The sequence below is a fragment of the Acytostelium subglobosum genome, assembly GCF_000787575.1.
Source record: "Acytostelium subglobosum LB1 DNA, scaffold: scaffold28, whole genome shotgun sequence".
Taxonomy (NCBI): domain Eukaryota; phylum Evosea; class Eumycetozoa; order Acytosteliales; family Acytosteliaceae; genus Acytostelium; species Acytostelium subglobosum.
The window spans coordinates 394,779-414,542 of NW_012236505.1; the positions used below are offsets into that span (position 1 = coordinate 394,779).

At 46.4% G+C, this 19,764-nt stretch overlaps 5 protein-coding genes across 5 annotated transcripts; 1 reads left to right on the forward strand and 4 right to left on the reverse strand.

Moving 5' to 3' along the window:
• Positions 1-330: 330 nt before the first annotated feature.
• On the reverse strand, positions 331-2,804 carry SAMD00019534_107350 (hypothetical protein; the record flags this gene model as incomplete). Its single annotated transcript, XM_012894170.1, has 3 exons — positions 331-2,146; positions 2,242-2,601; positions 2,722-2,804. The coding sequence occupies 3 exons, from the start codon at positions 2,802-2,804 to the stop codon at positions 331-333; spliced, it is 2,259 nt and encodes a 752-aa protein (XP_012749624.1).
• A 1,119-nt stretch (positions 2,805-3,923) lies between these two features.
• On the forward strand, positions 3,924-4,976 carry SAMD00019534_107360 (hypothetical protein; the record flags this gene model as incomplete). The annotated part of the gene is made up of 1 exon (XM_012894171.1): positions 3,924-4,976. The coding sequence occupies one exon, from the start codon at positions 3,924-3,926 to the stop codon at positions 4,974-4,976; it is 1,053 nt and encodes a 350-aa protein (XP_012749625.1).
• Positions 4,977-5,329: 353 nt separating this feature from the next.
• Positions 5,330-13,470, reverse strand: SAMD00019534_107370 (hypothetical protein; the record flags this gene model as incomplete). The annotated part of the gene is made up of 3 exons (XM_012894172.1): positions 5,330-12,544; positions 12,609-13,127; positions 13,183-13,470. The coding sequence occupies 3 exons, from the start codon at positions 13,468-13,470 to the stop codon at positions 5,330-5,332; spliced, it is 8,022 nt and encodes a 2,673-aa protein (XP_012749626.1).
• A 1,616-nt stretch (positions 13,471-15,086) lies between these two features.
• On the reverse strand, positions 15,087-18,021 carry SAMD00019534_107380 (hypothetical protein; the record flags this gene model as incomplete). The annotated part of the gene is made up of 8 exons (XM_012894173.1): positions 15,087-15,235; positions 15,306-15,615; positions 15,678-16,079; positions 16,156-16,472; positions 16,531-16,765; positions 16,837-16,953; positions 17,019-17,550; positions 17,624-18,021. The coding sequence occupies 8 exons, from the start codon at positions 18,019-18,021 to the stop codon at positions 15,087-15,089; spliced, it is 2,460 nt and encodes an 819-aa protein (XP_012749627.1).
• A 148-nt stretch (positions 18,022-18,169) lies between these two features.
• SAMD00019534_107390 (hypothetical protein) lies at positions 18,170-19,518 on the reverse strand (the record flags this gene model as incomplete). Its single annotated transcript, XM_012894174.1, has 2 exons — positions 18,170-18,192; positions 18,357-19,518. 2 exons carry the CDS (start codon positions 19,516-19,518, stop codon positions 18,170-18,172), a joined length of 1,185 nt encoding a protein of 394 aa, XP_012749628.1.
• Positions 19,519-19,764: the final 246 nt, after the last annotated feature.

Genomic DNA, 19,764 nt, shown 5'->3' on the forward strand with positions numbered 1-19,764 from the left:
TTTTTAAGTTGTAGTAGATTGACCAAGACATAATCAATCACAGTTGTAATCAAATTAGGGGGGGGGGGTGGGGGTGAAGGTAATTGTTGACAGTTACAAATTGAAATAAAATAAATAAATATTCAATCACTTTGATTATCATATCCGGATAGTTTATCTTATATTGTTGTTGTTGGTTGGTGATGTTCTGGAGGTGAATAGCAGATGGTAGAGGGGAGAATGAGCATGCGTGTAGGTGTAGTGTGTGTGTGTGTGATGTTGCTATAAAGTGGAGATTTGGAATGAATGAACTGACTGATCGACTGACTGATCTTCTCATAAATCACTACTTTAGTCCCATGTCCAAACCTTGAGATTGGATGCCAAGGAACCAGTGAACAGTTGACGGTTCTTTCTCCATAGACAGAGGATGCTGGAACGTGTGTTGATCGATGTCAGATTCTCGTGAGTGGTTGTGTCGAATATCTGGAGATGGTCGCCAGAGCCAGCAAAGATGCCTTGGTTCGTGACGTGCACGGTCTCCACGCGATCCTTGCACTTGAGTGTGTTGGTGCACTTGGTCGTCTTGAGGTCCCATACCTTGACCGTCTCATCGTGCGATCCACTGTACAATGTGTTGTTGTGTGCGTACAATGACTTGACCCAGCCTTCGTGGCCCTGGAAGTTGGTCAGCACGCGGTTCGTCTGTAAGCTCCACACAAAGATCTGTTGATCGTTGGAGCCCGAGAACAACAGGTTGCCAAGCGAGCACACGGCCTTGATGGCACGCGTGTGGCCCTGTAGAGTCTGAATGCATTGATAGCTTCTGAGATCCCATATTTTCACCGTCTTATCGTTGGAGCCACTGAATAGCAGGTTGTCCTGGATGAAGATCGAGTTGACTTCGTTGGCCTCCTTGATCTCCTTGAGCATGGTCATTGTAGTGAGGTCCCACTCCTTGATGTAAGAGTCGGCACCACCAGTGAACAGTGTGCCCTTGGGCGAGATGGCCACCGATCTGATCGACTTGCCGTGCGCCTTCACATTGTTGAGGTGCTTGGGCTGGTCAATGTCCCACACGCCGAGATTTCCATCGTTGGATCCCGTGTAGAGACGTGTCTCAGTGCCCACAATGCACTCTGATTGGAGTCCACGAATGGTGTCCAGGTTCCTTGTGCTCTTCAGGTCCCACTTCTCTGTGGCCGACTTGTCGGGCACGATCTCCTGTTGCTGCTGCTGTGGTGCGCTGGCCGTAGACGATGCTGCCTGGGCTGGTGGGCTTGCGCGCACTTGTACTGAAATGGGTTGCTGTTGTGGCTGTGGTTGTGGTGTTTGTGCTGGTGCTGCTGCTGGTTGCTGAGGTTGTTGAGGTTGCTGTTGTACAGGTACTTGTGGTTTTACAGGTTGTGCGGCTGACGCTGCTGCGGCCGCTGGTTGTTGTACATTTGCCGCCACTGGCTTGGCTGTGGCGACGCTGTTGATTGGTGGCGACACCGCCGCGGCCGCTGGCTTGGACGATGCGATGGGTGGCGATGTAGCCGACGGCGAGGTAATCGGCGACTGTCCAGGTAGTGGTTTGCCAGGAGACAGCGACATGGGCTTGGCAGGTGGCGTCTTGAGACTGTGGAGGTTGGTGACAGAGGGCTGCTTGACAGCGGCCTGTGGCGCGGGCTTGGACTTGGCCTGAGCGGCACGGATTCGCTCGAGCTGCTCCTGCAGCTGCTTCTCCTCATCGTCGAGCGAGACGGGTGTGCCCGCGCCCGATTGGAAGTAGGCCATGTCGTAGTTCTTGGAGGGGCCCGAGGTGGGCTGACCGGCCTGGTTGATGCCGATGGCCTCGTGGAACTCCATGAGCTGCACGACGGGTAGAGTGCCACGCAGCAGAGTCTTCTTGCTCTGATTGATCTGCTGCAGCTTCAAAAAGTCGCAGACGGCGTTGCACTTGTGGCTCTGCAGGAACTTGTGGAAGCCCGTCTCGCCCAGATTGCCGTCGCCAAAGCCCGATCCCGACTTGGTGTGGATCTGGGGGTCGGTGTAGAAGTCGTTTACACCCTGGATATCGACGATCAACAACTCGTGATTGGAGTTTTCGTAAGAGAAGTGACTGAACGCCTGAGGTGTGTTCCTTGCTTCTGAATTCACGTATCCACTGTTGTTGTTATGTTTCCTGTGTAATGATTGGAAAAGTGTTTGATTGGATTGATTGAGTGAGTGGAATGACTCCGACACATGTGATTGATATTGATCTTGATCTTGACATACTTGTACTCTCCTTCGATGAATGGCTCACCTCCACAGACTGGGTAGGGGGGTGGATGATCGATGAGCTCGTAGACGTAGGTGGGAAGGAATGTGATTGGTTTGGGAGGCTTGCTCTCGTTGAACTTCTCTGCCCACTTTGAGCAAAAGGTCTGCATGAGGACATCGGTGAAATAAGAGTCTCTTGTCGTCTTCTTGTTTGATGAGAACTTGCCCACGAGCTCCATGCCTGGCTTTGACCAATCTTTCAGCTTGTGTGCCGTACGACAACTACCCTTGGCGAATGGCGCCTTTTCAATCGTCACGCAGACGATACTATGATGCCAGTGTGGTTTGAGATCATTGTCAATTGTCAATTCCCATCTGTTTGTTGTTCGAATGTGTTTGATTGATTGATGGATAGGTCGATGAGTCAATGATTATGTTCAATATATCTGTATCTGGTTGTTGACATGTATCGATGATAATGATGATGATACTGACTTGATTGCTCGCTCACAGACAGTGCCTGCAATGACATCTGCCACGGGGAACTTTTGGTTCAAGAGTGCTAATGCATCGGCCATATTATATGTCTCCTAATACTACAACAATACTAACAAACTAACTAACTAACAAACTAACTTTTGTTGACTTTTATATTTATACTTATTATAACTATTAATATACAACGGTTGGGTGAGATGTTTTTGAAATGTGATCTGATCACACAACACAATGAATGAATTGCGAGTTGATGTTTGTAAGTCCTTGCACCTGCTGTTGTGTGTGTTGAGTGTGTTGTTGAGTGAGTGAGTGAGCGAGAGACTTGTGTTTGTTGTAATAAGAAGAAGTGATTGTGTGTATGTATAGTGTATGAATGAATTGTTGATGATGATGATGGCTGAGCCAAAAGGGATGGGAACCAAGAATGGCAGACTGACAACACAAACATACAAACAAAACAAAACACACACTTCACACTATTGGTGATTTTGATCAGTTGGTGTTTTTTTGATAGTTGATTAATCATCAGGTAATTTTTAATTAAAATTATTATAATAAATGTATTTTTCCAAGGGTTGGGTCAATCCATTCTAGCAAAAAATGATAGGACCTTTCGTGTTGTTGAAGATTGCACATCATTGTGGAGGGAGGCAAGAGAGGGCATTCTCTCAAGGTTCCTGATGTCCAATAACTATTGTTAGACTTACTTGGATTCTACTGGTGTGGTGTGATTATTTATATATAATTATCACATGTGATTGTCGTCGGAGATTGATTGATCAATCTCGAGAGATATATATATATCACGATCATCAATCAAAGATTAAAGATAAATATGTGAGTGTTTCGAAATTCGATGTTTGGTGGTGACGAGCTCCAAGTTTGAATGAATGAATAATGAATGAATGACCTACTCGTCTGTGAAAAGTCAGTTGACAATGCTTGAATGTTGCAATTCTTATACCAACAACAACAAATACTTTGAATCACCTCAATCATTATCATTAACATTAACATTGTTAAACATTAATCATCACTCAATCACTTACTCAAATCAATCAATGTCAATCAATCATAGTCGTCTTTGTCGATAGTCTTATGAATCTAGTAGCATCATTGATTGCTACATCATTATCATCATCATCAACATAGTCATATATATATATACATAGATACAAGCAACAGCAACAACAGTACAGATGAATCGGAAATTGGTAAACGATAGTAGTGATGACAATGATCATACATCATCATCGTCATCGTCATCGTCATCACCATCAACAACAGAAGCAGATAGTATTAGAATGTGCATAGAAAAGTCTAATAAGAGGAGTAGGAGGCGGCGGTATTGGCGCTTGACATTGTTGTTCTCAGCATTGCTGTTGGGTGTGCTGATATACTTCCAGCCCAATGTTATAGTTCGAGCCATATCCAATCACTTTCAAGGCGAGGTCGTGTTCTATGTGGACGGTCGCGACGAGGTGGCACGACGCAAGTTGGTCACGCTCACTATAGACGACGCACCATCACCCGACACCATGGACATTCTCGATATTCTAGCCGAGTACGACGTCAAGGCCACATTCTTCCTGATTGGAAAGCATGTGATGCGCAAGCGTAGCAACCAGAACATCCTGGACAGGATGCTGGATCAAGGCCATGAGCTTGGCAATCACATGTGGCAAGACGAGCCATCCATCACTCTCGAGTCCAAAGAGTTTGAGCGACAGCTAATACATGTCGACCAAATAATCAACAGGACATATACTCGTTATTATGAACGATACAATCAATCAATATCATCAACATCAACATCAACATCAACGACATCATCACAACAACATCAAGACAATGACAACAACAATAATATATTATATACACAAGGTAACTCATTCAATGTGAGAAGGAGGAAGCTATTTAGACCTGGATCAGGGTTCTTCAATCGACATATGTTGGACACTATTGGAAAGCATGGATATCAACTGTGTCTGGGCAATGTGTATCCGCATGACCCATTCATCCGCCTGCCATCGGTGAACTCGTGGTACGTGACGGCTACCATCTCGCCGGGCTCCGTAATCATTCTTCACGACCGCACCTATACAATGCCTGCGCTACGCACCATGCTTCCACAGCTAATTGCCGAGGGCTACCAGTTCGTCACTCTTTCACAACTGCTAGACATTGATGAGCAGATCGAGAAGCGACAGCAACAGCAACAACATCAACATCATCATCGGACAAGCGAATAATAAAACAAATGACTGAACGAACGATCGGATCAGTACAATTGAATATCTGGGTGTTTATACCTGGTGAGCTAAATTGCCAGTCTTACTTACCTATGCTATGATCAAAGTATATACTTTGGTAATTAATTGGGATTAATTGATTATTAATTTCATTTATTATTATTTACATTTCAAGTTACTAGTTAGTATCATTATCCTCTTTACTTCAATGTTCTATTAGCTCTTCCATAATCTACACAAGGGCTTTCCAGCCTCAACAAGAAATGACAAATTTGGTTGGATCGATGAGCGATATTTCGAGTCTCTTACTTGTATACACATCTTAATGATTGATTTATTGTTTGTTTAATTGATTAGTTGATCATCCTTAGGAGCATTGCCTCAATGGATGCACCTGGACTGAAGGCCATAACAATTCCTTGTTGTAGTCCCTTTCCATTCTCAGCCTTGAGGTTCTTGATCTTCTCGATCACACGTTTAAGTACGTAGAGAGCTGAACAGGACACCATGTTTCCATACCACTTCATCACTTCGTAGGACTCGGCCAACTCCTCTGCGCCAAGGTTGAGACCATTGTGAACAGCCTCCAAGATCTTGCGACCGCCTGGATGCACAGCCCAGAACTCCATGTCACTAATGTCAAGCTCGTGAGCGCCAAGGAAGCTGTCCATGGTCGACTTGATGTACTTCTCGATTGCGACAGACAGGTGTGGGCGCAGGGACAGGTCAATGCCGCGATCGCCCATATGCATGAACAGTGCGTCTTGTGAGTCCTTCATCAAATATGAGATGTCATCGACGACTTGAAGCTTGCCAGCCAGCTTGGACTTGGACTGGCAGGTGACCAGTGCGGCAGCACATCCATCTGAGAAGATGCAACCAGATACAATGTCACCCTTGTCATTGGGGTCGATGTCCATGTTGGTGGTGGAAGACTCGACTGCCATCACCAGCACGTAGGTGTCTGGACGGTTCTTGGCGTGGACGGCAGCAGTACGAAGGGCAATGACTGCAGCACCACATCCCATAAAGTTGATCATTGTGCGACCTGCAGTTGGCTCGAGGTTGAGATCGCGGCACAGCACGGCGTCGATTGATGGCGCAAGGATTCCAGTGGAGGTGACACCAACAACGTGCGAGATCTTGGATCTGTCGATACCGTTGCGCTGGATGATGCGCTCACCTGCCTCGACAATTGTCTTGTGGACGATGGAGGCAAACATAGTGTTCTTCTCGGATGTGGTCTTGGCGTTGAGTGCCATATGATCCTTGGTGTCGACAAACATGTAACGCTCCTTGATCTTGCAGTTCTTGTAGACGTTGGTCATGAATGTGAGCTCGTTGGTGTGGTCCTTGTACGAGTCAAACACGTGCTTCTGAGTGGTGGCGAATGGCGCTGACAGAGGCTCGATGGCGTAGATGGCTGTTGCGTAGTCGTCGTCATTGTCGCGACGCTGGACTGGTGCAGTGTGGTTGACGGTGACTGGCACTGGGATGGTCACTACCTCGCGTGGTGAGGCTGGTCTCGACACATTCTTTGGCGATGTGGATACTGGAGAGACGGATGCTGGTGTGCTTGGGCTGCTGAATGAGAGTGGTGTGGCGTATGTTGGCAATGAGAGGGCTGGAAGTGTAACATTTTGTTGCACGACCTGAGCATGATTTACACGCACTGAAGGCACTTGGAGTGTTGTTGGTGACAACATCATGTGCTTCTTGAGGTCCACTGGCTTCTTCTCATTGTTTGGCTTCTTTGATTGAATGATCGATTCAATTGTCCTCTTGACCAACTCATCCTGAGCATTCTTCTTGACACCAGCTGGCTTGCTGGATGAGGATGAAGTGGTGGCGGAGGCAGATGGGTTGATCTTGTTGATGACAGTGTTGATCGAGGCCTTGGCATCGAGGAGTGAGAGACTTGGAACAAAGACACTGAACTTCTTGTGAATAGAGTTGGACAACTCTGAAGCGAGCAAAGAGTCCAGTCCAAGGTCCTTGAAGTTGGCATTGGCGTCAACCTTCTCCAACTTGATCTCCATGATGTTGGAAACAATCTCTTTGAGTGATTGTTCAATCTCGGCACTTGATTGAGTGTTGTTGCTGACGTCCTCTTGGACCTCATCAGCATGGTGCTCCTCACAGTCATCAACGGCCATGTTGGCAACGGACTCTACAATGTTGAGACACATCTCTCCTCTGAACGATGGTACTGACGACATCCACTTGTTGAACTTGTAGTCGCAGTAGTGCACAACGGATTCCTTGGCCTTGACGCTGAGACACTCGACGATACCAGTGGCCATTGCGTCCAAACTGGTGTATGGGGTGAAACCCATGTTGTTCAGAATGAATGTAATGCGCTCATCGGCAGACATACCAATCTCTGGGATTGGTGCCAAGTGGAGACAGGTGGCGTTCAATCCAGATTGCTTGCGATGCAGTGTGAGAGCCTCGACTAAACGGTTGCCAGTGGCGTAGTTGGACTGGCCTGGGTTGCCAAGCGCTGTGATGGCAGATCCGAATGTGACAAAGTAGTCCAATGGTTGCTCGAGAAGCTCGATGGATGCATTGTGCAGGTTGAGTGCACTGGTGGCCTTGGAGTGGAATGCAACATTGAATGAGGACAGGGTCTGCTCTACAAGACGCTTGTCTTGGAGAAGTCCAGCGGTGTGGAACACGCCCTTGATCACATGTCCCTCCTTGATCAACTCGGCAAAGACCGATCTGGTCTTGTTCTCGTTGGTCAAGTCGCACTTCTTCACGCACACATTGACTCCGCTCAGACTCTCGATGAATGATTGCTTCTGCTTGGTGTCTGCGCCATTCCTTGAGACAAAGACCAGGTTCTTGGCTCCGAGTTGGACCATCTTGTTGGCCATTGTCATGGCAAGGCCACCAAGACCGGTGAACATGTAGGTTGCGCCAGTGGCCAGGGTCAAGGGGAGGTCGACAGTGTGAGCGACCTTGTTGATGTCGCACCATGACACCAAGTTCTTGCCAATGTGATTGCCAGACGACATGTATCTCAATGATTGAACGACGTTGCTAATGTTGAAGGTGTTCAATGGCAGTGGGTTGAGGGACTTGGACTCAAACAGTGGCAGCAATGTCTTGTTCATAAGGTTGGCCAAGTATGCTCTGCGGTTGATTGTCATCTGAGCAACATCAACAGCGAGATATGAGAGGTTGTTGCGGAATGGAAGTAATCCAATCTTTGAGTCAGAGTAGATGTCCTTCTTTCCAATCTCAACGAAGCGTCCGTAGTTGGCAAGTGATAGGATGCTCTTGGCAATGAGGTCGCCAGACAGTGAGTTGAGGACAACGTCAACACCTGCACCATTTGTGAGGCGCATGATGTCGTCGTGGAAGCTGGCATTTCTGGAGTTGAGGATGTGGTCGGCGGCGATGCCAATGGTCTTCATGAACTCGACCTTGTCCTTGGTGCCCACTGATACGAATATCTCTGCGCCCAGGTGCTTGGCGATCTGGACGGCGGACAGACCAACACCACCTGCAGCCGAGTGGATGAGGATCTTCTCGCCTGCTTGGAGCTTGGCTTGTACGACGATTGAGTACCATGCAGTGAGGAACGTGATTGGGATGGTGCAGGCTTGCTCGGAGGTCATGTTGGTGGGGATGGAGAAGACGAGGTCAGCGTCGCAGGTGATGTGCGAGCACATTGATCTGGCCATGTTGATGCCAAACACCTTGTCTCCAACAGTGAGGTGCGAAACTCCATTGCCAACGGCTGTGACTACACCAGCAAACTCATCACCAATGGTGGCAATGTGGTTGGCATCATAGTCTCTTCCAAGGGTCTTGAGGATGTCTCTAAAGTTCAGTGATGTGATGTCCACCTTGATCTCAACCTGTCCATCCTTTGGTGACACTCTAGCGGTCTCCACGATTGACAGATCAGAGATGACACCATTATCACAGATCTCGACCTGATAGCGACGCTCGTCTTTTGGTGCCACCACGGTGCTCTTGATCGACTCGTCCAAAACAAGTTGTGATTGGAAGTCGTAGGTGTATCTCTTTGAGGATCTGAAAGCGACCTCCCATTTAGATTCGACACGCGATAGCTCGTCCACAAGTAGTGTGGCACAGACTGATGGCGACTGAAGGGTGGCAGAGTCGAGGTCGATCATTGAGCTGTGCATGGCGGTGTACTCATTGCAGAATACACGCAACATTCCAATCAATGAGTACTGGGTGAAGTCCACCTGATCAGCCATGTCAATGCTCTGGCCATGCTTGGTGACCAGTGTCAGACGTCCACTGACCTCGTTGCTCATGGCCTGTTGGAGGATGAGCAGCAAAGAGGCGTAGGATTGCTCGACCAGGGCGGTGCATGGAGCGGAGACAGTGTTGTTGTCAACAAAGAATGATGGGAGGATGATCATGTGACATTGAGTCTTGGCAAACATGTTGAAGAGATGGATGTAGTCGGCGGCGACAGGGGTCTTTGGCACAGAGATCACGTTGCCAACAGTGTCAACGACGTAGTGGGTGAGTGAGTCACCAAACTGCTTGACAATGTACAGTTGATCCTGAGTCAGATTGTGGGTGTTGATCAGACTGGACACGACACTGATTGTCAAATCAGATGATTCATCATCAGCAAACAGCACGTATTTGTTGAAGCGAGTGGTGTCATGGCTGATGGCACCCTCATTGGACATTGACCACTTGCAGCTGTACAATTGATCATTGAGCTGGACTGTGGCCGATGTGGATTCAGAAGTGGATGATGCTCTGGCAATGCACTTCATGGTCAGATTGTTGAACTGGCAGACGACTGTTCCATCGGGCTTGGCCACAGAGATATCACAGACAAAGGTGGTCTTGTCCTTGTGATTGGTGATCGTGGTGTATGAGTGCAATGGTGCTCTAATGTCTGTGACCATCTGAGGGATCAAGGTCAGCTTGTCGAATGACTGAGGGATCCAGAGTCCTTGGCGCTTCTGCTCAATGGGCACAAAGCATGATTGGAAGACACCATCCAGCACTGAAGGGTGCAGCAGGGCAAAGTCAGAGTTGGTGTGGGCGTTCAGTTCAGAGGTGGATGGCAGCACGATCTCAGAAACCTGGCTCATGTTGTCAGACTTGGGAGCACATCTCTTGAGTGCTTGGAATGATGGGCCATAGTTGTAGCCAAGCTTGACAATCTTGGCATAGAACTCATTGCCATCGATAACATTGTCACACTCGAATGGGTTGTTAACAGAGGATGATTGAGTGTTCTTGAGCTCGGTGACGTTGGACTGAGTGATGTTGCCAGTGGCGTGGACGGTCCATTTGACGGGGACGCTGGTGGCATCAGAGATGCTTCCAATCTCAAAGTGGGTCAGCTTGCTGTTGAAGTTGATCTGCATCACCATGTTGAACTTGGCGTCAATCTCCAGTGCAGTTTGGATCTGGAAGTTGGTGACCTCAAAGTTGGACGAGGGCAACTCGAGGGCCAACTCGCTCATGGCGGCGTACACCACCTCGAGGAAGAAGGCGTAGGGCACGATAGCTACCTTTTGGATCTGGTGGTCGGCCAAGTACTTGAAGCGAGACGAGTCCATGGTGACCTCGAATGATGGTGACAATGAGACGAGGCGACGTGTGAGCGAGCTGCGCTTGGGCATGGCCAGACGATCGGTCATTGATTGGGCTGACTCGATCCAGTAGGTGTCCATGTTCCAGCGACGAGCTGGAAGGCGCAGGGCAGTGTGGCGACGGCGGCGGTACAATGCCTCCCAGTTGGTTGAGTAGCCATTGACATAGAGCTTGGAGAGCAAGGACATGATTGTGTCGTGGTTTGATGCATCACGCGACATGGTTGACAGGATCACGTGGTTGGTCGATCGCTCACGAATCATGTGATTGACAAAGTATGAGATGATGGGGTGGGCAGAGATCTCGAGGAAGCAGTCCATCTCCTCACGGTTCATCAACTCGGTGAGTGCCTCCTTGAACATGACAGTCTCACGAAGGTTGCTCCACCAGTAGTTCACTCCCAGTGTCTGGTAGTTGGAGGAGTCGATCAGTTGGCCGGTGGTCGTGGAGTAGAATGGGACCTTTGGACAGCTGAGGGTGATGTTGGGGAAGAGCTTGAAGAACTCATCCTTGATCGTGTCCATCAGGTATGAGTGGAAGCCTGCGTTGATCCTGATTGGCTTGAAAGCAACGTGCTCATCCTTCATAATGTTCATGAAGGTCTCCATGGCTGCGTTGCTGCCACTGATGCCAACTGATTTTGATGAGTTGTTGCCAGCAATGACGATCTGACCAGCAAGGCCATAGCGATCAGCCAATGCCAAGATGTCATCCTTGGATGACACAACGATGCACATCTTGCCAGTGCCAGTGGTCTTGTTCTGGAGATGACTGCGAGTCCACATCAACTTGATAGAGTCCTCGAGTGTGAGCATGCCAGCGATGTGAGCGGCAACGACCTCACCCAGTGAGTGACCGATGATTGATGATGGGCGGACGCCAGCCTCCTTGAGCACGGCGGCAATGCCGACTTGAACGGCAAAAATTGATGGTTGGGCCAACCAAGTGTCATGGATGGCCTCAGTGTTCCTTGGGTCAAACAGCTTGTCGATGAGCGACCAGCCAGACAGAGCTTGGAACAGGCTCGAGCATCTGATGAACTGGCTGCGGAACACTGCATTACCCTCAAACAACTCCTTGCCCATTGAGATCCATTGTTGGCCTTGACCCGAGCAGACGAAGGCGATCTTCTTCTTGTCGAATTGATTGGAGGCGTCTGATGACTCCTTGCGGATGATGCACGAGTCTGAGACCTCGGGGTCATTGATGTAGGACTCCATCTTCTCCTTGAGATCTTGGATAGAGTTGATGAGGAATGATAGACGGTTTGAGAGATGGTTGGTGCGAACGGTTGAAGTGTAGCAGAGATCCTTGAGACTGATGCACTCGCCCTCATTCTCAATGTACTCGAGCATGTCCTGAACGCGCTCAGCCATCACTGCTGGGTCATTCACATTCACAGAGACTGTGAACACCTCCATGTGCTGGGAGGCTGAGATGGCAGCCTCCTCACCGTCAGAGAGGTCGAATGACGCCTTCAGGTTGGGGATGTAGTTGGAGATCAACACGCTGGCATTGGATCCACCAACACCAAACGAGTTGACAATGGCAAGACGTCTGTCGTCGCCCCACTCCATAGTGGTGGTTGGCACCAACAGATTGTACTTGTCGAATGGGATCTTGGGGTTGAGTGTGGCGAAGCCCTTGGTGCACATTGGTGACAGAGTCCTCATCTTGAGACTGGCCATTGATCTGAGCACGCCACAAATGCCAGAGGCACCCTCCAAATGACCAATGTTGCTCTTGACACTGCCGATTGGCAATGGGGTGTCACGATGCTTACCAATGGCATTACCGATTGCTTCCAACTCATTGGCGTCACCCATCTGAGTACCAGTGCCATGACACTCAAAGTAACCAATATCCTTTGGCAAAACGTTAGCTCCATCCAACAGTCTGTTCAACAGTGCCTCCTGCTGAACAGCTCTTGGTGCTGTGATGCCACTTGGTGTTTGGCCATTCTATAAAGTATGAGTAAGTTAGTGTCTATCACTTGCTGATGGTTTGATGAATGAAGGTACATACTTGATTGGTGGCAGTATTGATGATAACACAGTGAATGTCATCTTTGTCCTTGACAGCGTCGGAGAGATTCTTGAGAATGAGTACTCCAGCACCTTCGGCGCGGACATAGCCAGAGGCACGCTCATCGAAACTGTAGCAACGACCGGATGGGTCGGTAGAGAGAAGACCAGCCTTGCCATAGTCGAGTGATTGAAGTGGTGATGATACAATGTTGACACCGCCGACGATGGCCATGCGACACTCGTCTCTCCATATGCTGTTGGCACCCAAGTGGATGGCAACCAATGATGAAGAGCAGGCAGTGTTGACAGTCATGCTTGGTCCGGCAATGTCCAAGAAGTAGGACAGACGGTTTGAAAGGAATGATGAGTTGCAACCCTGTGTGGTAAACTGATTGATCTCAGACTGACCCATCGTGCGTTGATAGTCAGATGAGCTCGATCCAATAAACACACCAGTAGTTGTACCCTTCAATTGCTTTGTAGACAACTTTGCATCCTCAAGTGCTTCCATCGCAACCTTTAAGTGTGATTGAGTTAGTGATTGATTGATTGATTGAATGAAAGATACATACTTGAAGGATTAGTCTTTGTTGTGGATCAACTTGAGCAGCCTCTTTGGGAGACATGCCAAAGAACTGTGGATCAAACTTGTCAATGTCGTTGATGAAGCCACCGATGCGGTTGTTGAGCTTGAACTCCTTGGAAGCAAGGGTGTCAGCATCCCATCTATCTGTGGGAATGTTTGTCAAACAGTCGGTGCCATTGGCAACAATATTCCAGAACTGATCGATGTTTGTTATATCACCTGGTAGCTTGCATCCAACTCCAATGATAGCGATTGGTTGATTTCTGAACATCATGATGTTTTGTAAATTTGTGGTAAACAATTAATGTTTGTTTATGGGTTAATTACAATATATTGTAGTAGTAGTAATGTTATATATATAATGATTGTAGTAGGTAATGGTATAATAATAATATTAATTTAAATAATTAAATTTAACAATATGGTAGTACTGTACCGTCGATTATAATAATAAATAATGATAATGATAATTATTCTGGATAATAATAAACGGTTGTAATGTTATATTATTGAATGATCTTGATGATGACTTTTGATTGATTGGTAAGTATAGTATAATAAAGTATAGTATAGTATATGTATCGATATAGTAAAATATAAAAATATATATGATTATTATAATAATTATCTACAAGATTGGTAGTGGTATACAACAAGAGAGATAGAGAAAGGTAGTAATGTTAAATGATTGGTAATGTAACTATGTTTATAGTTTTATATTAATATATATATTGAATGGATGGATGGTAGAAGTAAAGTTCTTGATTCCAGTTGGTCCAAACACATCTTTAAATAAATATTTATAACACCCTCAAAGTAGGATGGTGGGGGGCGAAGGATGGTACTACAACTTCATCATTCACAGGCAAGCAAGAGGCAAGCAGGCTAGGCTTGGCCCAACCAAGTTCGCCAAAAACATTGCAAGGTCTTCATCTTTAGATGTCGGTAGACACTCTGAATATGTGACCATTCGTGGCTGTGCTATGTTGGGTAAACGATCAGAACATCCATCAACCAACACCAACGAACAAACACATCATGCATCAGATGCCTGTTCATCTTCTTGCTCTAATGATGCCAACAAAACACACACACACAAACACAAGTCATTGTGAGTGTGTCGGTGTGACCAATCACCAGCAGTCTGTCGATTTAAAAGTGTGGTGCAAAAACACGGGTGATTGGTTGAACACGAGAGTTGTGGTGGAGTGTGTTTGTACAGGTGTACAAAGGTGGATGGATGAGATGCGATGCGTTGCAGAAAGGATAGTTGAGTGGATGGATGAATTTAAGGGCTACTGCTGGCTGCTATCAATCGTTCACTGGCATAGGCGACAGGCGATGACTTCATTTATGATGTTAGTGGACAATGATGCCAACTTCAAGGAACTCTTATAAACGAATGGTCAACATTTGCCACCATGGGTTCCAACATACATAGGCCTATCCATCCTACTACTAATGTTTGAGTTGTCACTGCGATATTTAACAATTTGTAAGTGTAATGTATTAAATGACCATTGTGAGAGTGTTAACTTACTTGTTACTTTCAAAGTTAATGTGTGTGGTTCGGTCACATTCTATCACAATCAGAACTCTAATATTGACTGAGTAATCGGTAACTGACCCAACAAACAAACAAACAATGGTCTGAAATGCTTCTTCGTCATTGAACATCCACACATCCTAACAAATGTTACACACTTCGATCGAGAGGGCCATCACAATCCATCCATTAATCTGATCAACTTTGTGTTATGTACGTATATTGCCTGAATAGGCCTTTGGAGTAATGGTGTTACACCTGTTACACTCGAGTGGTGTCTTATGATTGTCAATGATGAGGTTGGTGATTAAAGAATTGCATTGGATAGTTGGCTGGAAGAGTCATCAGGAGGTCAATGGAATTGCAGAGGAATTGGATATGATCACTGGAGGAGGAGTCTTGAGACTGATGTTGTTGATAGATGAACTTGCACATTCGATACAACGGGTATCTCTCAATGCTCTTCCCACTGCTGATTGCTCCAAACAGGTTACTGTTGTTGATGTTGTTGGTGTTGTTTTGACTGCTGCCAACACTGTGTAGAAGTAACGCCACCAAGTTACAAGCGATACTGTAGCATTCCATTATACTCCTCGATTCGTTCCAATGATGATTGTGATCTGGCTGTTGTTGACGCTGCAATGATTGGCGAGTTGAATGGCTCAGTGGCATGAGTTGAGAGTATTGCTTCGACATGGTTTGGAATGATTGTATCCTGCTCTGCAGCAGTGTCGATGCACGTGGTGTGATGTTGGACAATGTAAAGTATTGGCTCAACAGTAGCTTGATGTTAAGTAGATTATACAGGTATCGCTCTCGCAATGTGATAAAGTTCTCTTGGAATGACAGAGATCTCTCTTGAATACTGCTGGCCTATATCGCGCGATGTGTGAGTGGGTTGGCTCCAGGGTTGATTGATTGAATGATGGACTTACCTTTAAAGAGATGAGGGTAGTGTTGAGTTGTGTCAAGAGTGACGACATGCTTGGAACTCCACTGCCAGTGCCAGTGCCAGTGTCCATTGGGTCCAATATGTTGGAGCCTCTTCTGCTACCATTACTACTAATGTTGTGCTCGATTGTTACAAAGCTCAGTAGTGATTTCAACCAGAAGTAGTTATACTCTGATGACACCTTGGTCAAAAGGTGTCTGTAAATAGTTGCAGCTACAAGATGAAATCCATGTTTCTGAGCATGTTGTGCCAGCTGATATGTACACCATTGCATGTTTGGCAATTGACAGATGGCTTCAATCTGTGGCAGCAATGCATCAACAACATCAGTCATCAACTGTATGTGTTCATCGTATGATCTAAATATCGAGATGATCATCGACACCTTTGTTTGGAATGAACGATCTTGATTAGTTGGTGTTGCCAGTGTCCCTTCTCCTCCCTCTCCAGCTTCAACTTACAATAATCTTTGGATTTCCTTGTTGAGATACAGTCTCGCCCAAGAATGATATGATCTTGTCAAAGTGTGGATGCATGGATGACTTGGAGAATGGGATATATATCGATATGCAATGAATGAGGTGCTCTATAGTGTCATCTGACACCTTGCCAAAGAGTGAGATGATCGTACTTGTGACTGCGCCAGAGTATGAAGGATATTGTCTCAACAACTTAATGATCGAAGACAATGTCTTGGAGTGTTTGGAGAGTGATGATGATGTATTCGTTGAATACTTGTCGCGCAATATATGACATATCCTCTCAATGAATTGGAGGACTGGAAGGCTAGGCGTTAGTCAAGGTGTTGGATTGATCCTACTCAAACAAACACATACCAAGTGATTGATCGTTTGATTGATCCTCCAGGAGTAGGTTGGTGATTATCTCAACGGATCGATCAGAGAGCATGCTATTGTCATGCGTTGTGAACTGCATTAGTGTGATGGTATATTTCTGTTTGTCGTCCAGTATTGACTTGTATTGTATCGATGACAGATGTGACAGTAGTAACAAACAATGATACTTGATCGTATCACTGACCTGATCATCATCCAAAAGTCCAAAGATATCCTAATATTGTATAACATGAATGAGTTACAATATGATTGATTGATTGATTGATTGATTGATCAGTTACATACGTTGAATGGGAAGATTGAGTGAGGTGACATCTTTGCCAAGCGCTGCAAGCACTTGAGTCCTGTCACTTTGACCTTTAGTCGAGGGTCTTGGAGAACGTAGTTCATAAGGAATGTGATCTGGAGGAAGGTAAAGGGTCAAGGTCAGATTCAATGTCATTGAACAAGAATCAAAAGAAACATACATGATCGTTAACATGGAGTAGATGCTTTGATGCCAACTCTGTCATTGTGTCAAGGATGAGGGTCACTGGCACAACAGAGGGATAGAGGTCGAGAAGACCAATCAACATGGCGCGGGACTGGTTGGATATCAGATGATTGTGATGCATGTGGCGGAACAGTCGTGTGTACTTGAGTTTGGTGAGGGGCGGTGTTTCAATGGCCTGGATGATCGAGTTGATCTTCTCAATGATGCTGTCAGAGAACAATGGAGAGATCTCGCACAGCTTGTCCATGATGAAGTAGTTAGCATTGGCCTCGACCTGATCGTGAGTCTGCATGCATGATCGAATACTATGATGTATATACAGCTTGTCGGCAATCAACAGTGGCACTGAGCCGAGTACACGCAGTGCCAAAGCTCTTGCCACAGTATCATTTGACAGTATTACACTGTGTATCCTCTTCAACACCTCATCAATGTTTGATATTCTATGTATCTCTTGTGAACACTCTTGGAACACCTTTAGTATACGATACTTGACAATGTTGTTGCTGTGACAAGGGTAGGGTAAGGTAGGGTAAGTGAGTGGCTCTGTTGGTGATGCGAATGATCAGACAAACATACCTTGTTCTAAAGATATCGGCAAGTTTGATTATTGAGGATGTAACGACGAGAGGCGTTGGGTGGTACTTGATGAGGTGGGCGTAGAAGAGGATGGATTCGACTTGGTCGCCGAGGTTGGGCGATCGGATACCCTTGTCAATCTCCATGATGATGTTGGCACACTCGCGATCCTCCTCTTTGGTGTCCATCATGCTGGGTGCATCCTGATGCTGCTGTGATTGCTGTTGCTGCGACTGCTGTTGAGTGACACTGCTGCTATTAGTCGAACCACCGCCCACACCATGTTGTTGCTGCTCCTTGCTCATTGACAATGTATTGAACAATGCAAACAATGAGTTTGGTGGCAATGAGCTGGACAGCAATGACGATGATGATAATGATGGTATTGCTCTTTCCATCTTTCTTTCTCTCTATCTATCTATGTATTATCTCTTTGATTGAGTGATTCAGAATGAATGAATGATCATTTAGTTTTGAACTTCACAAAATATAATCACCCAAACAAAGTGTTGGCGTTTCCAGGATTGCCTTTATTCAATCAATCAATCATGATGGTGTTGATGTTGTAGCTGTTGTATTTGTTGTTGTTGGAGAGTGATCATTGACACTTCCAGTGAACTGATGCGATCCTTGAGTGAATCAATTGAATCCCGTGTCTCATCCATAAACATATTCATAGATTTGATCAGATGTTGTATCAGCTTGGTATTGCTCTCACTGTTGGACCACTCACTGCCGCCACCACTACTGCCACCGCCTTGTAATGACTCTTGTGACAGTGATTGTGATGTCTGAACATGTACATGTTTGGGCGCTGGTGGAGGTGAGTGTGGTGGAGAGGCCGCTGCCATTGGCATGGACGAGGTGGTGGAAGCGGACATGTTGTTGTTGGCACTGCCAACATTTGATTGGCTCACAACATATGCTGGTTGGGACACTACCAATGGTGAGGATAATGGCTTCTTGGTAGTGACGATTTTGTTGGAAGCTGCTTGGGAATCGCCTTCATTCCAAGATGTCGTGGTGGTGCTAGAGGTGCTTGACTTTGATGTACTTCCAGAACTATTCTTGGGCTTGGACAATAGTGACTTGCTACTTCCACTGCTACTATTACTAATGCTGGCACTATTGATTGGTGCTTTGTATGGTGTGCTGGTGGATGTTGTTGATGATGACTTGCCACGTGATGGTGACTTTGGAGTCAATAATGAGTGTTTAGTGAGATTGAGTGGTGGTATGGTTGTTGATGATGATGTTGATGATGGCTGTGATGGTGATATTAATGATGATATGCTACTGCCAATGACCTCTTTGTGCTTGGATGCTCCATGCTTCTTGTGAGGTGATGGTATGAACTGGTTCTGATCAAATAGGTTTCGAGGTGACATCAGGATGGGCGTGGAGCTGGGCGATGGTGCCGGTGATGATAATCGTGATGCCAACAATGGAGGTGTCGTTGGAATGAGCAGTGGTGATTCGAATAATGATTTGTACAGAGATATGGTTGAGTGGACAGCGTCACGCACCGTCTTGATCTTGTCCTGGCGACACTGCTCGAGTGCCTCCAACACCTGCTCCTGGAAGGCCACCACAGTGTCCTTGGAGGTGCGTGTGCATATGGCTGCCAATCCATCACATGCAGCCTTTCGTATCATCCAGTCTGGGGTAGTCAATAGCTGGACCATTGTTGATGCCATGAGTGGCGTCTGTGCTGAGATATAGTTGCCCGACACCATTATCAGAGAAGTTAACGCCTGAAGCAACTGAGCATGGCACTGACATTTGTCGTCCTGCAGTCGTTTCAACAACTTGGTGCACAACATCAACATGTGTGGACGTAGATGATTGAGTTGGGCATTCTCAACAACACTTGTGATGGCATTGGCAGCAGTCATCTGATGTAGTTTGGCATCATCCGACGAGAGTATCTTCAGACATGGCCTAAGGTATATATCCAGTGGACCTTGATTATCCATGGTCGTTGTCGTTGTTGAGGTTGCTGTAGCTGTAGTTTCACTTTGTTCAGGTGGTTGATGACTGGCATGTTTGGCAAGTATACCAATGGTCTCTGCACACATATCACTTGTACCTGGATAAGTGTCAAACATTATACCAAAAATGGCATTGGCCAATCTACGTTG